Source organism: Notamacropus eugenii, chromosome 3, assembly GCF_028372415.1.
Source record: "Notamacropus eugenii isolate mMacEug1 chromosome 3, mMacEug1.pri_v2, whole genome shotgun sequence".
NCBI lineage: Eukaryota > Metazoa > Chordata > Mammalia > Diprotodontia > Macropodidae > Notamacropus > Notamacropus eugenii.
In genome coordinates, this window is record NC_092874.1 from 128,925,795 (window position 1) to 128,943,216 (window position 17,422).

General features: G+C 36.5%; 1 protein-coding gene across 17 annotated transcripts in view; it reads left to right on the top strand.

The window, feature by feature from the left end:
- Positions 1-17,422, top strand: part of CADPS2 (calcium dependent secretion activator 2) — a 741,873-nt gene that overhangs the window by 651,273 nt on the left and 73,178 nt on the right. For 12 of the 17 annotated variants that reach the window (XM_072652868.1, XM_072652877.1, XM_072652869.1 and 9 more), the window contains 4 exons: positions 1,120-1,275; positions 2,404-2,551; positions 3,331-3,345; positions 10,848-10,922. In XM_072652868.1, the coding sequence (XP_072508969.1) occupies positions 1,120-1,275; positions 2,404-2,551; positions 3,331-3,345; positions 10,848-10,922 (394 nt within the window). The remainder of the gene's footprint in view (positions 1-1,119; positions 1,276-2,403; positions 2,552-3,330; positions 3,346-10,847; positions 10,923-17,422) is intronic. The other 5 variants (XM_072652870.1, XM_072652871.1, XM_072652881.1 and 2 more) reach the window with 1 other exon arrangement.

Sequence of the window (17,422 nt, forward strand, 5' to 3'; positions counted from 1 at the left end):
GTTAAGATATTTCCTGAATAATATTTGTATATTTTCATAATTTGCAGCTTCTTATTTTATATGTTTTCAACTGTACCTTTATAGTAAACTAGTGGTTTTCACATTGTAAATAGTTTTCTTAGGATAGTGTTATTGAAATAATTAATTGAAATTATTTTAATCATTGAAACAATTATTGAAATCATGTTGGCATGTCATTATTTAGGGGATATTTTATGCTTTTGCTCTGATTTTATGGTTCAGAATCATCAAGAGAATTTGGATTTTTATCTTTCAAAACACCCTCCTATAGAGTAACTACTTGTGAAATCATTTAAGTACATGAAGAAAAATAATAGCAAGATGTTTCTATTCAAATATTATATGTACTAGTGTACAAATAACCTCCATACCAGGTGTGAAAACATAGTCCCCTAGAGTCATTTACAATGGTAGTTAACACAAAGCAAATCATAGTTTCATATTTAGAAGTGGATTTAGAAGCACACACTTTTTTTTTCCTAGTTGCACAGCAAACTGAGTGTCATTTGGGTGTCAGACCGTACTTTTATCTTCATAACCAGATGATTCCCTACTCTGAAAATACAAAGGGAGGATTAGATGTATTGGCACAGAATTTTGAAGTAGGTAAAAAATAATCCAGATTTCCTAGCCTGGATCAGTTTTTGCATCTTTAATTGTTTATGCATGTTTCAACACCCAAAATTGAGAATTTGAAATCACCATTAGTCACATGCTTGCTAGTGTATAGATATACAAACAGACCTGTGCAGATACGAAGAGCAGGGCTGTAGGTTATAGTTATGTCTTCGAATTATCTGGAGCAAAATATATTTATCTGACACGCAAGGTAATGGAATCTGGTAAAGAATGTTGAAATGACTCATTCCTGTATGTGAGTGTTAGTTTCTTCATTATTGAAGCTTTCTTGTCCATTTCATTTTTTTCCTTTATTTAGCTCTCTTAATGTTTTAGTTCATAGTCTTCTCTTGTTCACCTACCTTACAATTAGAGAAAAGCCAAGGAAAACTTTGGGAAAGGGAGGATCAGCAATGGTTTGACAGAACAGATGCTACCTATGACAATGTTATGATGTACTTTATTTTTCTCTTTTTCTAGCAATGGATCAGCCACTTCAGAAGATCTCTTTTGGAAACTGGATGCACTGCAAATGTTTGTTTTTGATCTGCACTGGCCGGAACAAGAATTTGCTCACCACTTAGAGCAGAGGCTTAAACTCATGGCCAGCGATATGATCGAGGCCTGTGTCAGAAGGTAGAAGTATCTTTTTGCTTTCTTTAGCATCTGACGTTCCATCTCTCCTGAGCAGAACCTGTTAAACAGTTATAAAAAAGGATGGCATAAGCACATGAACATATCCTTGAGATGAAATAAACATGCCCTAACCTTGGGGCTTCCTCAACTTTGGGGATGTGTGGAGTCGATAAAATGTACAGCATTGACCTGATGCCTTTTTCAGGTTTGGAACATCTCCTCTCATCAGCAAGAGCTGCACCATATTAGTTATTCCTATTGCCCTTGGGAATTCAGTGCTTTGCTTTCTCAGCATACTCCCTCCCGAGATATATGAAAAGGAGCTGTTAGCTAGCTCCCTTATTTTTTATGTACTACTTCCATGTGCACCATCAACGTATTGGACTATATCATTGTCAGAGAGCATTGCAAGCTAGCCCTCCCCACTGATTATGCTTTGGCATTACTACTGTCCATCCACTTACATTGTTGGTAACTCATCTCCAGGATCCAGTATACACTCACGCTGTTCAAAAGAGAATCAAAATCGGGCTACGTGTATACTTCTGGCTTTTTCCAGATATTGCCAAGACTACCTTTGTAACCTGTTAGTTGTCTTGAAATGAGCATTACATTCTAATTATGCAAAGACACTTATTACCAGGGCCATGCTTATGGCACATAAAATAAGTACATTCTTGCCAAACCTAAATGCTTGAGTTTTTCAGCCTTCTCTTTCGTAGGTTGATTTGTGGCAGCTTCTCCACTGGAATGTATTTGTATAGAGAAGCATTGCATTTTGCTATTTGATGTCTTGTGATTCCAAGTTATTCAAAAAACTCTAAAATGGAGCTATGAGGTTTGCTATTAATGTAACAACTAATATTCTTCATAGCCTTGTGGGTTTTGGTCTGCTCAGTCAATATATAGCCTTGAATTGATAGTAAAATAATATATTCTAGTGCTTCCTATGAAAAAACCGAATAAGACAGCATTCTACTTCTGATCCCATCTACCCAAGTATAGCCATTCTGCTAGTTTCTTATCTGCAAGTTTTCAGTTAGCCTATTTAATGTTGCTTTTTCATTTACAAATCATCTGGGAAGGATGGCAGGTTGTCTTACTCTGGGTACATGTTTTCATAAATAGAACAAGAATTGCATTTGAACTCAAGCTGCAAAAGGCCAACAAAACAACTGACCTACGCATTCCAGCATCAGTATGTACGATGTTTAATGTCTTAGTCGATGCCAAAAAACAAAGCACCAAACTCTGTGCCCTGGATGGAGGACAAGAGGTGAGTGAAATCGTGCAGGTAGAAACGTAGAATGTGGGGTGAACTGGCAGTATAGTCATGCTATTTACAGAAGGTGTTCACTGTATTGGATTAAAAACAAATTTTCCGACACCACGTATTTAATCTGTTCTTTCACTGGACAATTACATGCCCCTTTTTTACTTTGTTCACATCATTTTCTTTTTTATTATCTGAAAGTATAAGTCAAAAATTTTTAAAGTAGCTCTTGAATTCCAGGTAGGCCCCTTTACAATTTGGATTTTCCCCTTCTACAAATTCTACTTTTTACAAACAAATTAGAAGGTTATTAAAGGACCTGTTTTGTTTATACAAATTAAGCTTATGCAAATTTTGAATTAAATGAAAGCAAAGCAGCCACACATAAAAAAATAATCCTCTGGAATAGCTTTTTGGCATGAAAGGGTTCATTTTTAAGGCACAACTAGAAACTTCCTATATAAAAGTGAAAAGTGATTGGAAAACTAGCTATAATTTTCCTCTCTTTATAGAAAAAAAAATGTCATGGGCTTTGATTTGATGTGTAGATTGAGTGCAGCTTTGTATATGAAAATAAAACACCTAAACCCTTATTGTAGTCTCCTGTGCGATTGGTTTTTGTTGAACATGTGGAGTGAGTGAATGTGAACATTTTTCTGAACTCATCTGTGGAATTTGATATTGTTTTACTTGATTTTTCATTTTAGTTATTTTTTCACCATTTCCTTGTTCTTCCCTTTTATGTCCTCCTTGGTCTTTTTATTTTCCATGGCATGTTCCAGTTTGGTAGTCAGTGGGTAAGTCCCTTTTATTTCAGAAACCTGCTTTTTTTCTTTCTGTATTTTAGCAGTGTATCTTTGTTAAATTATGTATACAAATAAATATGTGTATTAGTTAAATAAGGCAAATGAATCTATTTTCAAGTTTTTAGGTGTTTTTAAGCGAACTGCTAATATCCATATGTCAATCGTGCCCCCTTCCCCCAAACAGTGAAGCCTAAGTAAGTCCTTCCACATTAGGTAATGTGATAGATTTCCTTAGAGGCTTTAGAACCTATAATTTATCACTTACTCTATTAAAAAAAGGTTAAGCCACTTAAGAAAAATTGCAAAGGCCTATCCTATGATATTACAGTCTTCATCTAGTACTAGTTGAATGGAATTAGCTTAGCTTAGATGGAATTAGATTCATGCAGTGTTACATTTTTAAAAATAGTGCTCAAGTGAAAGTTTGTCCTTTCTAGATTATGTAATTTAATTAAAAATCAAAAGGAAAGTAGTTTATGTTTTCCACTGCTTTAATTTCATTTCATAGAATTTCTAATCCCATATCCCAAAGGCCCCAAATTAGGTAGATTTTTGTTTGTTGTTGAATCATTTTTCAGTCATGCATTTTGGAGTTTTCTTGGCAAAAATACTGGAGTGGTTTACCATGTTCTTCTTCAGCTCATTTTACACATGAGAAACTGAGGCAAACAGGTTTGAGTGACTTGGCCAGAGTCACACAGCTACTAAGTGTCTGAGTTTGAATTTGAGCTCATGAAGATATCTTCTTGATTTTAAACCCAGTACTCTTATTCGCTGTACCAGTTAGCTGCCCTCTGTATAACAGAGGTGGAGATTGTTTTACCTATAGGTTATTTATAGGAGGGAGTCCAAGAGGGTTCTACTTAGGGTTCCTGAAACTATCTGGCCTTATTTCTGAGTTTCATTGAAGCTTCAGCCCCCACTATTGATGCCATTTGCTGATCAATACTGTCTTTTGGTTTTATCATCTTCTGAGATGGGGAAAAAGAAGAGTGGGTTGCATGAAATAGTAAGAAATAGTAGGACCTCCAACAATGAATAACAAGCTGTCACTTATTCACATCCAGACTATTTATGACTTTTTATTGTTATTCAGTTATTTCAGTCATGTCTGATTCTTCGTGACCCCATTGGAGTTTTCTTTGCAAAGATACTAGAGTAGTTTTCCATTTCATTCTCTAGCCCATTTTGCAGATAAGGAACCAAGGCAAATAGGTTTAAGTAATTTGCCCAGGGTTACACAGCTACTAAATGTCTGAGGCTAGATTTGAACTCATGAGCATGAGTCTTCCTGATTCCAAGCCCAGTGCTCTATCCACAGTACCACCTAGCTGCCCTATTTATGTCTTTATATGTGGATATATTATAGGTAAAACAATACACATTGAAGCCTTTATCTGGGTCTTTCGTTTAGAACCACTTTGTAAGTGAAACCACTTCTTAGTGGGATTTGAGAGACCTAGTCTTATACCAAATTGGGTTCAATAACAAATATGTTTTATAGGGAAATTTCTGGATATTTTGTAGGTAAAATAATGTAATATATGTCATAGCAAAAGTTTTCCCTCTGGTTAGCATTTGCAGTACTGGAGAAATGAGATGATATCTGTATATTGTATTTCTATTCAACTTTCTATACCTTAGGCTAAGTTAATAGAACATTATTGGTTATTTAGATTATTTCAGATTGTGGAAATGCAAGCATTTTCATATATTTATATCCTTAATTAAGACAGGAGTTCTTAGATTTTTTTCTCTTTTGTGGAGGTGGACAGAAAGTTATTCTTTTGAGCAGACAGTGGATCATTTGTTTATAATAGGCAAATTCGTTAGTACAATCTCATCATAAAAAAAAAGTCAAACTTGTGGAAATGTGTATTATGACTAAAACCTGATCATCTGAAATTTACAGTAGAGAACAATTAACAAATTTTAAATTGTACTTGTAAAACATTAAGTTGTTCTTGATAATCTGTGCTTTATAATCACTTGTATCATTACCTCTAGTTGCTTTCTCAAACAAGAGCTGAGCAGGATCCCAGTATCTCTTGCGTACTCATCTAAGTTTTCCAATATACAAATGCCTCTGGGCAAGAATCACATATTAAATTCCTCTATTCATCTCATTTATAAAGTCATTGCCTCTTTCCCATCATTATGGGTTCGATTTATTTGCTACTTTTTAACATCCAATATTATTTGTTGCTGCTGTTCTGAAATCTTCTTCTATGGAAAGAGTACCCAGGTTCTAATCTAGACCTACATCTACCGCTAACTATCCATGTTATCTTGATCTAGGAATTTCATCTCTCTGTGCCTCTGTTTCCTGATCTGTAAAATGAAGGGAGGGAAGGGAGACTAGATACACCCAAGTATCTTTCTTTAATATCCTATAACTATGACAAATGTTTGCCTTCTCCTGACTAAAATCCTCAAAAATATCAAAGAATGGTTCCACTTAAAAAATAAATTCTTTACTTTCTTAAGGGGTGGTTTTAAAGACTAGCCATGTTACAAAAGATAAGAAAATTGATTTCTCTATAAATAACACATAATTCATACAATACTCAAGGTGCATTTAAAAACCTCATTAAAATGGTATAAATGAACTACAGGATGAAGAGGAAGTTCACTTACAGTATTGTTCCCCCGTGAATTCAAACTCAAAGCCAAAAGAAAATATTCCCTCTTCATTCTGCGTGCCCAAGAACTATTTTGGGTAGGAGTATCAGCTCTTACTACAGGCTCTCCAGCAACTTATTAAGCATGTGACTTAGGCAGAAGTCCAGCTTATGGACTCCAGGCTTTAGAAAGTGACCTATAATGTTGTTTCTAAATATTTAGATACAAGGCATAGTGGGTCCAACTGTTTCTGACTACAGTAAAAATTTTATCAGTACACAAGAGTGAAACTCAGTGAACTACATCAGAATTAAAAGCTAACAGGCAACATATTATTCCCCAAACAATAAGGACGGAGTCCTTGGCCACTGTTAAGAAAACTTCCCCAGAAGCCAGCCAAGAATTATTTTGCATTCCAACTTTATCATCCCTATTAGTGCAAATCCTTCTGTGCTTGTAAATTATTATTCTGTTTTCTTAAGTGACATGTGGTGATGCAAGCATGTTTTGTAACCACTCAGAAGAGTGTTTAATAGACTGATTAGTGGCTGAATGCTCTTACCATGTGACAGTTGTGTGAAATGAGTCAGCAATCCAACCTTGGCCCTCCGGGACAGATGTTGAGATCACAAAACCAGCCCCATATTTAGAAACCTCGTTAGCCATCACAGCAGAAAAGCAGAGCATTCAGTGGGCCAAAGGCATTCATCTGCCCTCAAAGCCACTTCATCTGACGATCCCATCGGGTGAGGATGAAAGCACATTAATGGGGCAACTTGGGGGCCTATCTTTCTTTGTGCGGTGTTTGTTCTCAGAATAGAAGATTTCTATCCCCACAAGTAACAATCCAGCACCTTTAAAATGTATCCCAGAAGTTGTGGCAAAACTCTTTTTAAACCACTAAACTGAACAAGAACCTGGTTAATCTTCATTTCTTATGTATTTTCATGAGAACAGGGAGGTGAATTGATGCTGAATTGTAAAATAAGGCAGGAATTTTAGACAAAGGGCTACTCCTTAAATTCTTTGTTCTCATGCCTAAGGAGACCCAGAAAGCAGTAAAAGTCCTGTAGGGTGCTACCTTCACCCTTGACTATATGATGAGAGCTACTTAACCCTACAGCAAGATTCAAAACTCTGTTTCTCTTCCTGTATAAGGAGGAAAGGGCCTCAAGTAGGGTCTGGTACCTGTACCTGTGAAAGGTTAGGATGTGATGATGTCATTTCAACAAGAAACTCTGAGAAGATTTTCATAGGATTTTTGGTATGGCCAAAACAAATCTTATGTATTCTTAATTTTAAATATATAACATATAAGTCAGAATGGAAATTTGGCTATAAGATTCAGCTAAGGGCTCCAATGAAATTGTTTATAGTATTATCCAACTCTGATAAACAAAATTTTCTGTAGTATTGACTAGTGTGGTGCTGTATTATAGTGGAAAAACTAACTGTGGCATCTGAGGGGCTGGGTTCACCTGCCATGTTTGATGCTCACTTCCCCTGTGACCTTGGGCAAATCACTTAAATGAGAGGGGTGGATTAGATGAACTCTGAGGTCCCTTTGAATTGTAAATCTATGAATCCATATTGTTATCTCTGAATTATTAATTTAGGGCATTTTGTGAAATATTAAATATTAAACCCTTGCCCACCTTCTGAACATTTACTCACATTGTTCCTGGACCAATCTCTCCCCATTATCTAACCAAAGTGTAAACAGGGAGTTTTATTACCATCAAATTGTATTAGTACTACCCCAAGCCAAACATAATTTAAAAATCAATTTGAGAGAGGCATCATGGTGTAGTGGATAGAGAGCTGAACTTAGGGTCAGGAATACTTAGATTCAAGACCCACTTCTGACACATACTGGCTATATGATCCTGGCAAATTATTCGCTTTTAGTGTCCCAGGAAACTATGCAAGTGAGAGATCAGGTGCTGATCTGTATTAGAAGAGTTCAAGAATTCTGTACATCAAGGGAATCATAGGTTTAGACCTGAAAAAAAAATTGGAGAAATAGTTTTTCATATAATAATATAGTTTATCATTAATAGAACAATATGTGATAGATGATAAGTTTTGTGATGGGAGGGATTGCTTCATTCTTTGTGTTTATGACCCCCTGGCCCAGTACTTGGCACATAGGTATTTAATAAATGCTTATTGACTGACTGATTGAAATGATCTAAAATCCAACACAAATAAATTTTCCATTTTCCAATGCTTTGAGTTATCAGTTATTTAGAGTTACCTAGAACTCTTTTTAAACTTTGAGGCTAAATCCAGCTATGATTTTTTAAAAAATGGCATCACTCCAAGGATCCATGATAGATTTCATCCTTTTGAATCCAAAAGGGGGATTAAAGAGCATCTACAATGACTCATCTTGTATTTGCTTTTAGGAAATGTAGGGTCTGACTTGACCCAAAAGCTTAACCCAGAAAGATACCCCAGGAACTCTTGGGCAACAATCTCTCAGTGATATTTGAACACCTTTTGGAGCCATTAAATAACCCAATAAAATTATACAAAATGAAAGTTAAGGCAAATGAGGATAAGTCAGTAAGCCAAATGTGGCCAAATCTCAACAGTTGAGAAGGTTTGGGGGTTTGGTTGGGACCCAGTCCATCAGATTATTTCTAGTTGAGTATCTCTCTTTAAAGCCCTCCTTGGGTTGCTATGGAAAATAAAAATCCGTAGGCTCATAAGAAATGAAATAAGCCTTGAATCCATATCCTGAATCCTTTCTCTAATCCAAACTAAAGGTAGTTACAGTTGGAGTCTGGATTAGTTCCCTCTTTTTTGAAGAGATGCCAAATCTGAGGGAAGGGGGTTTTATGAAAAGAGAGTGGTAAAACATAAGATGGGCAGCCAGTTTATTTATATAAACTCACCTACCACCCAGTCAGCTTTACAGTTTTCAGCTTGGGGGGAGAAGGGGTGGGCCCAGAGAAGGAAAGAAGAATGATTTTTTTTCTAGCAATTTGAAGAGGGGTGAGGAATGACTTCCTCAGCAAACCAGCCTTCTCTTGAATAGTGTAGTTGCTGGGGGCCTAGGAAACATATTCTTGTGAGGGCTTGCCTGGCTCAGAAAGTTGTGGGTAATTTAGCCTGGATGAGGACCTTAACTGCCAGCTGGCTTTTTCAAGACTCTACTTTTCTTTCTCTCCTCTTCCTTCTCCTCCCCTCCCTCCTACCCCTCCGCCCTTTTTATATACTTTCAGCTATTGTAAAAAGCAGGAAGTGTGCCCCTACCTCAGCAGCAGCAAGCGGCTTTCCATGTTTGAAATCGTTTTTGCTATTTTGGGGAGCTCTGGTGTGAGGGCTAATAAGACCATGGATCAATATCATTGAATTCAACCAACCTTTAATGTTTCATTGAATGTTTCACAAGTATAGATATAGATATAGATATAGATAGATAGATAGATAGATAGATAGATAGATAGATAGATAGATGTGTATATGTATATATATAGAGAGAGAGAGAGAGAAAGATCTCTTTGAAGATTGCACATATATATATATGAATCATATATAATTTTTTAGATATTTTTCATCCCTTTCCCAACTCTCCCATCAAAAATAAAGGTAAAATCACACATCTATGGAAGAATTCTTACACACGTAAGCATACACGTACACAAACACAAATTTACCCTTTCCTCTATTGGGTTTCATGTAGGCAGAAGCTTCATAAATATTATTTTCATGACCCAATAAGAAAAAAAAAATCATTTCCTTGGTACACCAAAGCAGATCTAAGTCAGTATTTTGCTCTGTGTGGAAACTTTGAGACATGTTTTCAGAAGGAGTTTTGAAAGACAGCTTTCAAAAACTTCCATCTTAGCGAACTCTTCACTTGGCAGCTGCTAAGTTGGTCTAATGTTTATACTGACCTCAGTACTTTCCCTCTATGCATTATGTTTGCTGCTCCAAGGAGCCTTGAACTATCAAGATAGGGTTAGTCTTTACAAGTCACATTTTGTGTGAAGTGGCTACTGGGGACAATGTACTGTCAGATAAATGTTTCTAAAGGAAGAATTATTGTTTGAATTGATGCGTCTTCACAGGGCAATATAAGCCCTAGCTCCTGCTAATTTAAGAACAGAACTCTGTAGTATTCTCTAAAGAAAGGGAGTAGGGGGAGTCTTTCAGGTTTATTTTAAATATATCTCTTTTTTGTGTTTATTTAAAGGCGTCTTTTTCACGAGGAAGCAGGACTGTGACTGTGGAGAGGGAATGCTGTTTCATAATACCTATTATGGCCTATTAATTTGTTACCATCCATTCACCTTTGTTGATGAAATTTTAATTTTGCCCTTGCTTGAGCATATTGTAAGAATTGTATAAACTGCTGCTCCCCATGCTGACAAAAAGGTCCTTTTAGAATGAACAATTGGGAGCTCATTTTGTTTCTGGAGCACATTTAAAATAACTTATGAATGAGAGTTGTCAGACATGAAATGCTGTATTAATTAAATCTTTTTCTAGTCTTTTTGCTTCGCCAGCTAAACCAACCCTTTAGAAAAATACACGACCACCGTAATTATAGAGGGGGAGACAAAAAAAGTATCCTTCACATTCCTTCGCCTGAATAAGAATAAGAACTCAATTCATCTAAATAATAACCCCATTAGCTGCTTAACTCGACAGCGTGCATGGGAAAATTTTCAACACAGAATGTAAAAAGAAAGTGTTGATTGGGTAGATCGTTTTCAAGGTTTTGTTATTCTGAGGTTCAAAACGATCATTTTGAGTGCATCTGATCTGTCAGGGCTAGCAGCTTTTAAAGCGTTTATGACTTATGACAAAAGTTTTGTGTTCATATCCACACTAATGCATCTTTGTCTTTTAACATCCAGCAACAGTATCATTCAAAAATAGACGATTTGATTGAAGACACCGTAAAAGACATCATTTCGCTTCTGGTTTCAAAGGTAAAGAAATATATAATTGATTCCCTTTATCCTTGTTGTTGAATAAAGCATTGATTCCAGATGTACAATTATTAGAAGTGTCTGCATTTCCTTTTTTTAAAAATCTGATTGAATGAGAAAAATGAATTGAAAAAATGGAAGTACATGAACAGCTTTCATCTAAAGCTTTTGACATCAGGTTCATAACAAATTAGCGCTTTGTTTTGGTGTTACTTTGGGGGGAATTGCTTGGCCTTCCAGCAATGCTGCTAGAAGTTCATGGGCTTTTAGTACCCTGTTTTCAATCTGCAGCCTTGAGTTTTTGTCCGAATGGAAGGGGGAAAATGTTAGGTGCTCACTTCATGCAAGCTAAAGCGCTGTCCTTATAGATTGGCAAAATGGACATCCATTTTACCTCATTAAGGTGCCTGCTTCCTGCCTCTAAAATATACCACTCCCACCTGCCTGCAAAGGTTTGAAATTCCTTTAATAGAGAATAAAACAATTTCATTCTACAGTTAGAGATAAAGTCTTAAAAACAAAAATCTCTAAACACAGGGAATTCAATTTATGATAAGATCTAAATAAACCACGACAGATCCCCTTCTTAAGAGTAGGAAAGGGGAAGGAAGGACAGAACAGGCCATGTACTGTGTACTTCAAGGGGTGAGACACTATTGGGAAAAGAAAGGGGAAAATGAACATGGAAAGACAGGGAATACTGTCCATGCTCCTCCATAATTTTGCAAAGAGTTGGTCCTCATAGATTGTAATAGAATGTTTATCCTTATTAGTACCTAATAGTATCCTTTTAGTATAGTATATAGTATAGTAGTATCCTATTTGTACCTGATAAGTATCCACACTCCTCTAGTTACTGCAGGCAGACACATTTCATCAATAATATATCTTTCTCTCCTTTCAAACCCCATTTCACCTTTCTTCTGTACTTGTATATTATTTTGCATTACACTCATTTGCATTCTTCATAACCACCCCACCCTACCCCCAAGGCCATAAGCTTAGGAAAAGACAGGGATAAATGTTCCTGCTTTGTTTCTATCTGAACTCTTGAGATCAGGGCTTTAGGTGAAAGGGAAAGGAAAACTTTGACAATGCCCACCTAGTCTTCTGCTGCCCACTGTCACTATTACATATACACACACCACTTTACCTGGAGATGTGATGTGTATGGTGGTGGTAGGAAAATAAACCACAACAAAAAAAGAGACCAGTGCAGAGAAAGAAATGAGTTTTAACACCCTGGGTAGCAGTCCTAGGGAAAATGTGCCACACAGAAGGTTCCTATTAAGAGTTATTTTTGTTTATTTAAATGTATTGTTTATTGTTTATTTAAATTTTAAAATTTATTTTATTTATTTAAATATATCTATGAATCTGAGGCTATCTTGACATGATTAGTCCCTCCCCCAATAAAGATGGTGACTCACCCATACCTTCTAATTCTGTGCAGTTCTTCCCTTTGTTTCTTTAAATCCTCCATAAAGTTGCCTCTTAGCACACTAGCATGTGTGTATAAAAATGTGTGTGTATATGCATATATATATATGTACATGTACATATGTGTATATACACACATGTAAACACCAGTGCAATCCTTGGGCCGGAAGCCTGCAATTCATCCCATTGGTTTCTTTACTGATTTCCCTTCTTTTATGGGCATAAATATCCTTGATACAGTGTCTTTTAAGCCATAGATGTAGCTAAACCTCAGAAATATACTTTAGATATCCCAATGCAACTTGGGAAGGGAGAAGGAATACCAGTAGGAGTGGGGGGCGGGGCAGTGGCAAGGAGGAACATTTTCAAAGTTGAAACAGAGGGAGGACAGCACAATCGAACCAGCATAACCTGAATTCAAGTCCTGACTCACACCGATTGTGTAAACTTGAACAAGTTATTTAATATCTCAGTGCCCTTGTCAGTGCAGAAACCAGTCTGCATAGGTAGAGGGAGTCCCTTCTCCAAGAGCTCCCTGTACTGACAAAGCAAACAAAAAGTTTTGGTAGAAGGTTTTAGGCAAGGGTGCTTTGCTTTATTTAATTGTGGCTAAAGTAGGGGGTTTCACTTGCTGTTTTCTGTGTCTTGTGTTTGGTTAATCAAGAAGCACCTTGGAACTAAAGGAGAGATTACGAGGCTGTAGATTTTCCCCGCAGATTCACTAGTCAGGAATGCTTGTTACATTCAATCACCTGTGGTATGTATGGTAGCACAGGCTACCATACTAGTTCTCCAAGGATTTGATTCCAAAAATAGAATCCAGAATAACAGAAGGTCAATATTAGAAGGGTTCTCAGTGGTCATCTTCTCCAACCCATACCTCAAAAGCAATCCTTTCCACACTATCCCCAAGAAGTGATGTCTGCCTTATATCTGAAGATCTAACAGCTAATTCTATTTTAGGTCACTGTTCTTTTCCAATTAAGAATGTTTTTTCTTTCCCATATGAGTTGTGAAACCTGTGTCTTTGCAGCATCTGCCCATTACTTCTAGTTCTATCCTCTGAGGCCAAGTTAAACTTCCTTTTAAATAAATACTTGATGACAGCATTGATGTCCCCCATCAATCTTTTGTTCTTCATACCAAGTTCTCTCAACAGATTCTCATATACGGAGGTCAGGTAACCTCACCATCTTGGTCCTTTGGACACATTCCAGTTTCTCAGTGTCCTTCCTAAAATGATGGTATCTGGAACTGAATGCCAGATATATTCTGACTGGAGTATAGCCTGAGTTCAAATCCTGCCAAAGACACCTACTTTATGAGTGATGCTGTTCAAAACTTAACCTCTTTCAGCTTTAGTCTCCATAAAATCTAGATAATAATATTGCTTTTTTCACAGGAGCACTTGCCAATTTTATGTCTTGTGGTACCTTTCCTATTACTTGTAATTCTTCTTAAATCCCATAGATCACTGACAGTGGCTCAACAAGTATAATCAGAAGTTGTGACTGTTGTTCTTTTTAATACAGTGACACGTAGATCACTCAGATGGGAAGACTGAAAGTAGAGACACCAGTTAGAAGACTACAATAGCCCAAATGAAAGGAGATAATGTTCTAAAATGGGGGTGATAATCTGAAGTATTGACCTGCCCAGGGTGCACAGTATTATTGGAAATGAAAACTTTTGCTCACAACGTATGTTGACTACACCTTTCTGGAACTGTCCAGATTCTTTGTGAAGAACTAGGCTCCTTTTATGGAGTACCTGGCTCTTCCAATGTGAAGTCAGACAGGGGTGGGGAACCTGCAGCCTCGAGGCCACATGTGACCTTCTAGGTCCTTGGGTGTGGCCTTTTGACTGAGTCCAAACTTTACAGAACAAATTCTTTTGTTAAAGGGATTTGTTCTGTGAAGCTTAGATTCAGTCAAAGGTCCGCATTTGAGGACCTACAGGGTCACATGTGACCTCAAGGATGTAGTACCCCTTCTGGCACGACAAGAAGAAAGGATTGACCATGTCTCCTCTCTGAGTGAAAAGTGACTGTGCTCTCTGCCTACTATAAAGAGATCTTGTCAAGTTAATCCTCTGAACAAAATACCCACCCCTTGACCTTGCATTTAATATTTAAGGCACCCCACAATATGCCACCAGAATACTTTTTTGGATTTATTTTTATGTTACTACCTTTCACTGACCAAGTGCTGCAGCCAAACCACACTGCTCCCTGTTCTTAGTCTCCCAACATAGCGACCCTCCATTCTGCATTATAAACTGACATCAAACACTTGTTTTAGTGGTGTTGATGGCAGTTTTGGTATGTGGGGGAGGGGGAGGGGGGTTATGTGCCCAGAGTCCAGGACATTTCCTTCTACACAGCAGATGTTTAATAGGTATTTGCTAAAAAGAAATTTTGAAAATTTTTAGAGCAAAACTCATTTTTATATTCAAATGATTAGAGGAATTATTTAGTTCTTGTTTCCTATCATCAAAATTAAGGTTATAGTTATCTCCTCAGATATTTGTATTGATCTTAACTAAATTGCAGGACTTTTTAAAATTAGCTAACAGAAATCAATTTTTTCTTCTCATCCACTGAGGCAAAAAAAACTAATTCCTTGTCGTAAATATGCATAGTCAAGCAAAACAAATTCCTTTGTTGGTCATGTTCAAAAAATATATGGGTCTTTGGCCAACCCGAATCCATCATTTCTCTGTCAGAAGGTAGATGGTGTGCATCATCATAGGTCCTCTGAGATCATGAATGATGTTTACATTGACAGAGTTCTTATAGTTCTCAAAGTTGTTTGTCTTTATAGTGTTTTTTATTAATTGTTCTGATTCTGATTATCTCATTTTTCTTCAGTTTGTAGAATCTTAAAAATTGTTCATTTTTATAACATTGATATAATAGTATAAGTTCTGGTTCTGCTCACTTAATTCTGCATCTCTCTTAGTCTTGGAAAACCCTCTATTTCCTTGTTATAACACAATGGTATTCCATCACAGGGTTAAAAAAAATAGTGAAGAAATTATTAAAAGAATGAATTCTGAATCCCATTGGGAAAACATTTCAAATAACCTAAGAGATACCCTTCTTTGTGATATACCTAGTTCAGCTCACCAAATCTCTTGAGGAAAAGCCCCAGATGCCCATCTTTCTTTCCTTCTCCTTGATAAATTGTAGTAGAGGGGGAAGGGTCGCTGTGCTTTCTTTTCATGATTTTTCCCACAATCAGCCTTGGAGGTATCTTCCTTAGATATTCACTTCTATTTGTGATACATGACCTGTTTGAGCAGTTTGTATTGCTGTAATAGTCAAGAGATGGGAGAAAAATAACAAAATGGCATGTTAGAGGGAGGGAAAGAGGGATAGTATCAGAAGGTATTGACTAGATTGCATTTAGGAAACTGTACAATGCTTTTATTAACCCCAATCTCCTCCTGAAACAAACGTCTATATTTTTTGCCACCAGCATCCTTCTGCTAATGTTATATAGCTGTGGATCACACAATACTCCAGTCTCCAAAGAAGTAAATATCTAGGTTATTCAAAGATCAATAGAAGCATCCATGCTGTCTATGACTAGGCCGTCATATATTATCTAAATAGAATTGCGCACTAAAAATAACATAAAGAATTTCTACAAGGAGATATATAGCCAGAAGAAATGGGCTAGCCATCTACCAAGAACAAAAGATGATTTACAGACAGCTCATGTACTACATTGATTGCCATATATATTGACTAACTAAAGAAAGAAAGATCCTCAAAAAGTCAAGTAAATACCCTGGACAGAATTTATGGGACAGTGTGGGTGAAAAAAAAATGAACAAATTATCTTCTATACCATCAGCATGAGTACCCAGCAATGAAATCAGAGATCCATCAAAATATTAAAGGAATGTATATATAATAAATAAGATAAAATGATATTAAATTTCCTGAGTCCTCAAGTATTATAAGAGAAATTTAGATAGCATATAATAAAAGAACTTATAGTAAGACAGTTCATAGAGTAAAAGAGTTTACCTGGCAAGATGGTAAAATGATTTTTCCAAAATTTTGTTAAAAATAAGATGGACCTGGGGCTGACCCTATATGTAAATAATGTAGGTAGGTTCAGTATGATCCTTGAATCTCTTACCATTACAATCACCCCCTTTGTTTTGACTCGTTTCCAGAAAGTCCTTTGTTAAGATGCTGTCACATACCTAAAAGAAGCTTCACATACATTAGCAGAGGGCAAATGAGAAACCAGGTAGGTAAATTGTGACTAAAGAAGGAGGCAAGTGAGTGAGCCCTGGGCAACCAGAAGAAAACTTGAGAGCAATGGGCATTGCCTCGAACAGGGAGGTGACACCCAAAAAGTCAAGGCGAAAGAGTGACCAGGGAAGGGATGCCAAAGACAGACTTCAACTACCTAGTTCTTTTATCTAGAGATAGTCCTGAATTGATACCCACTTAATTTCAGATGTCTTTCCACTGGAGTCAGATGCTTTGATGCTGCAATTAAATCTTGTAAGACTTTCTAGTCCTAGCATTCTAATATTCATATATAAAAATAAATATTCATTTCCCTTACAACAGTATCACCAATTAAAATAGGAAAACAATAGATAAAATATAAAGAGTATATTGGTAGCACAAAGAATTTGCCCAGGGAAAGCAGGCCTGGCAACAAAAATAATGAATAGTTATTTGCATTACTATATAGCAGTTTCCCTTCTTACAGATGGAGAATTATGATCATAGGAGGATTTTAGAGGATCTATTTTGAAAAAGTATTTGAAGCAATATTAGTGGAAAATGAGGGGGAAAATGAGATAAGTAAAATGTACCATACATAGCATATTATTACCATTTAGATGCTGGTCGATAAGAGGGACACACATGTGCACGCACTCACACACCTCCCCAAGATTATATGTATGTGTGTATATATGTATGAATTATATATCAATATGTAGAGGATATATATTTGTGTTTGTATGTAAATATATCCTCCAGCTTTTGGCAGCATGACATGTAGCTAATACTGTGCTTGAGAATAGAA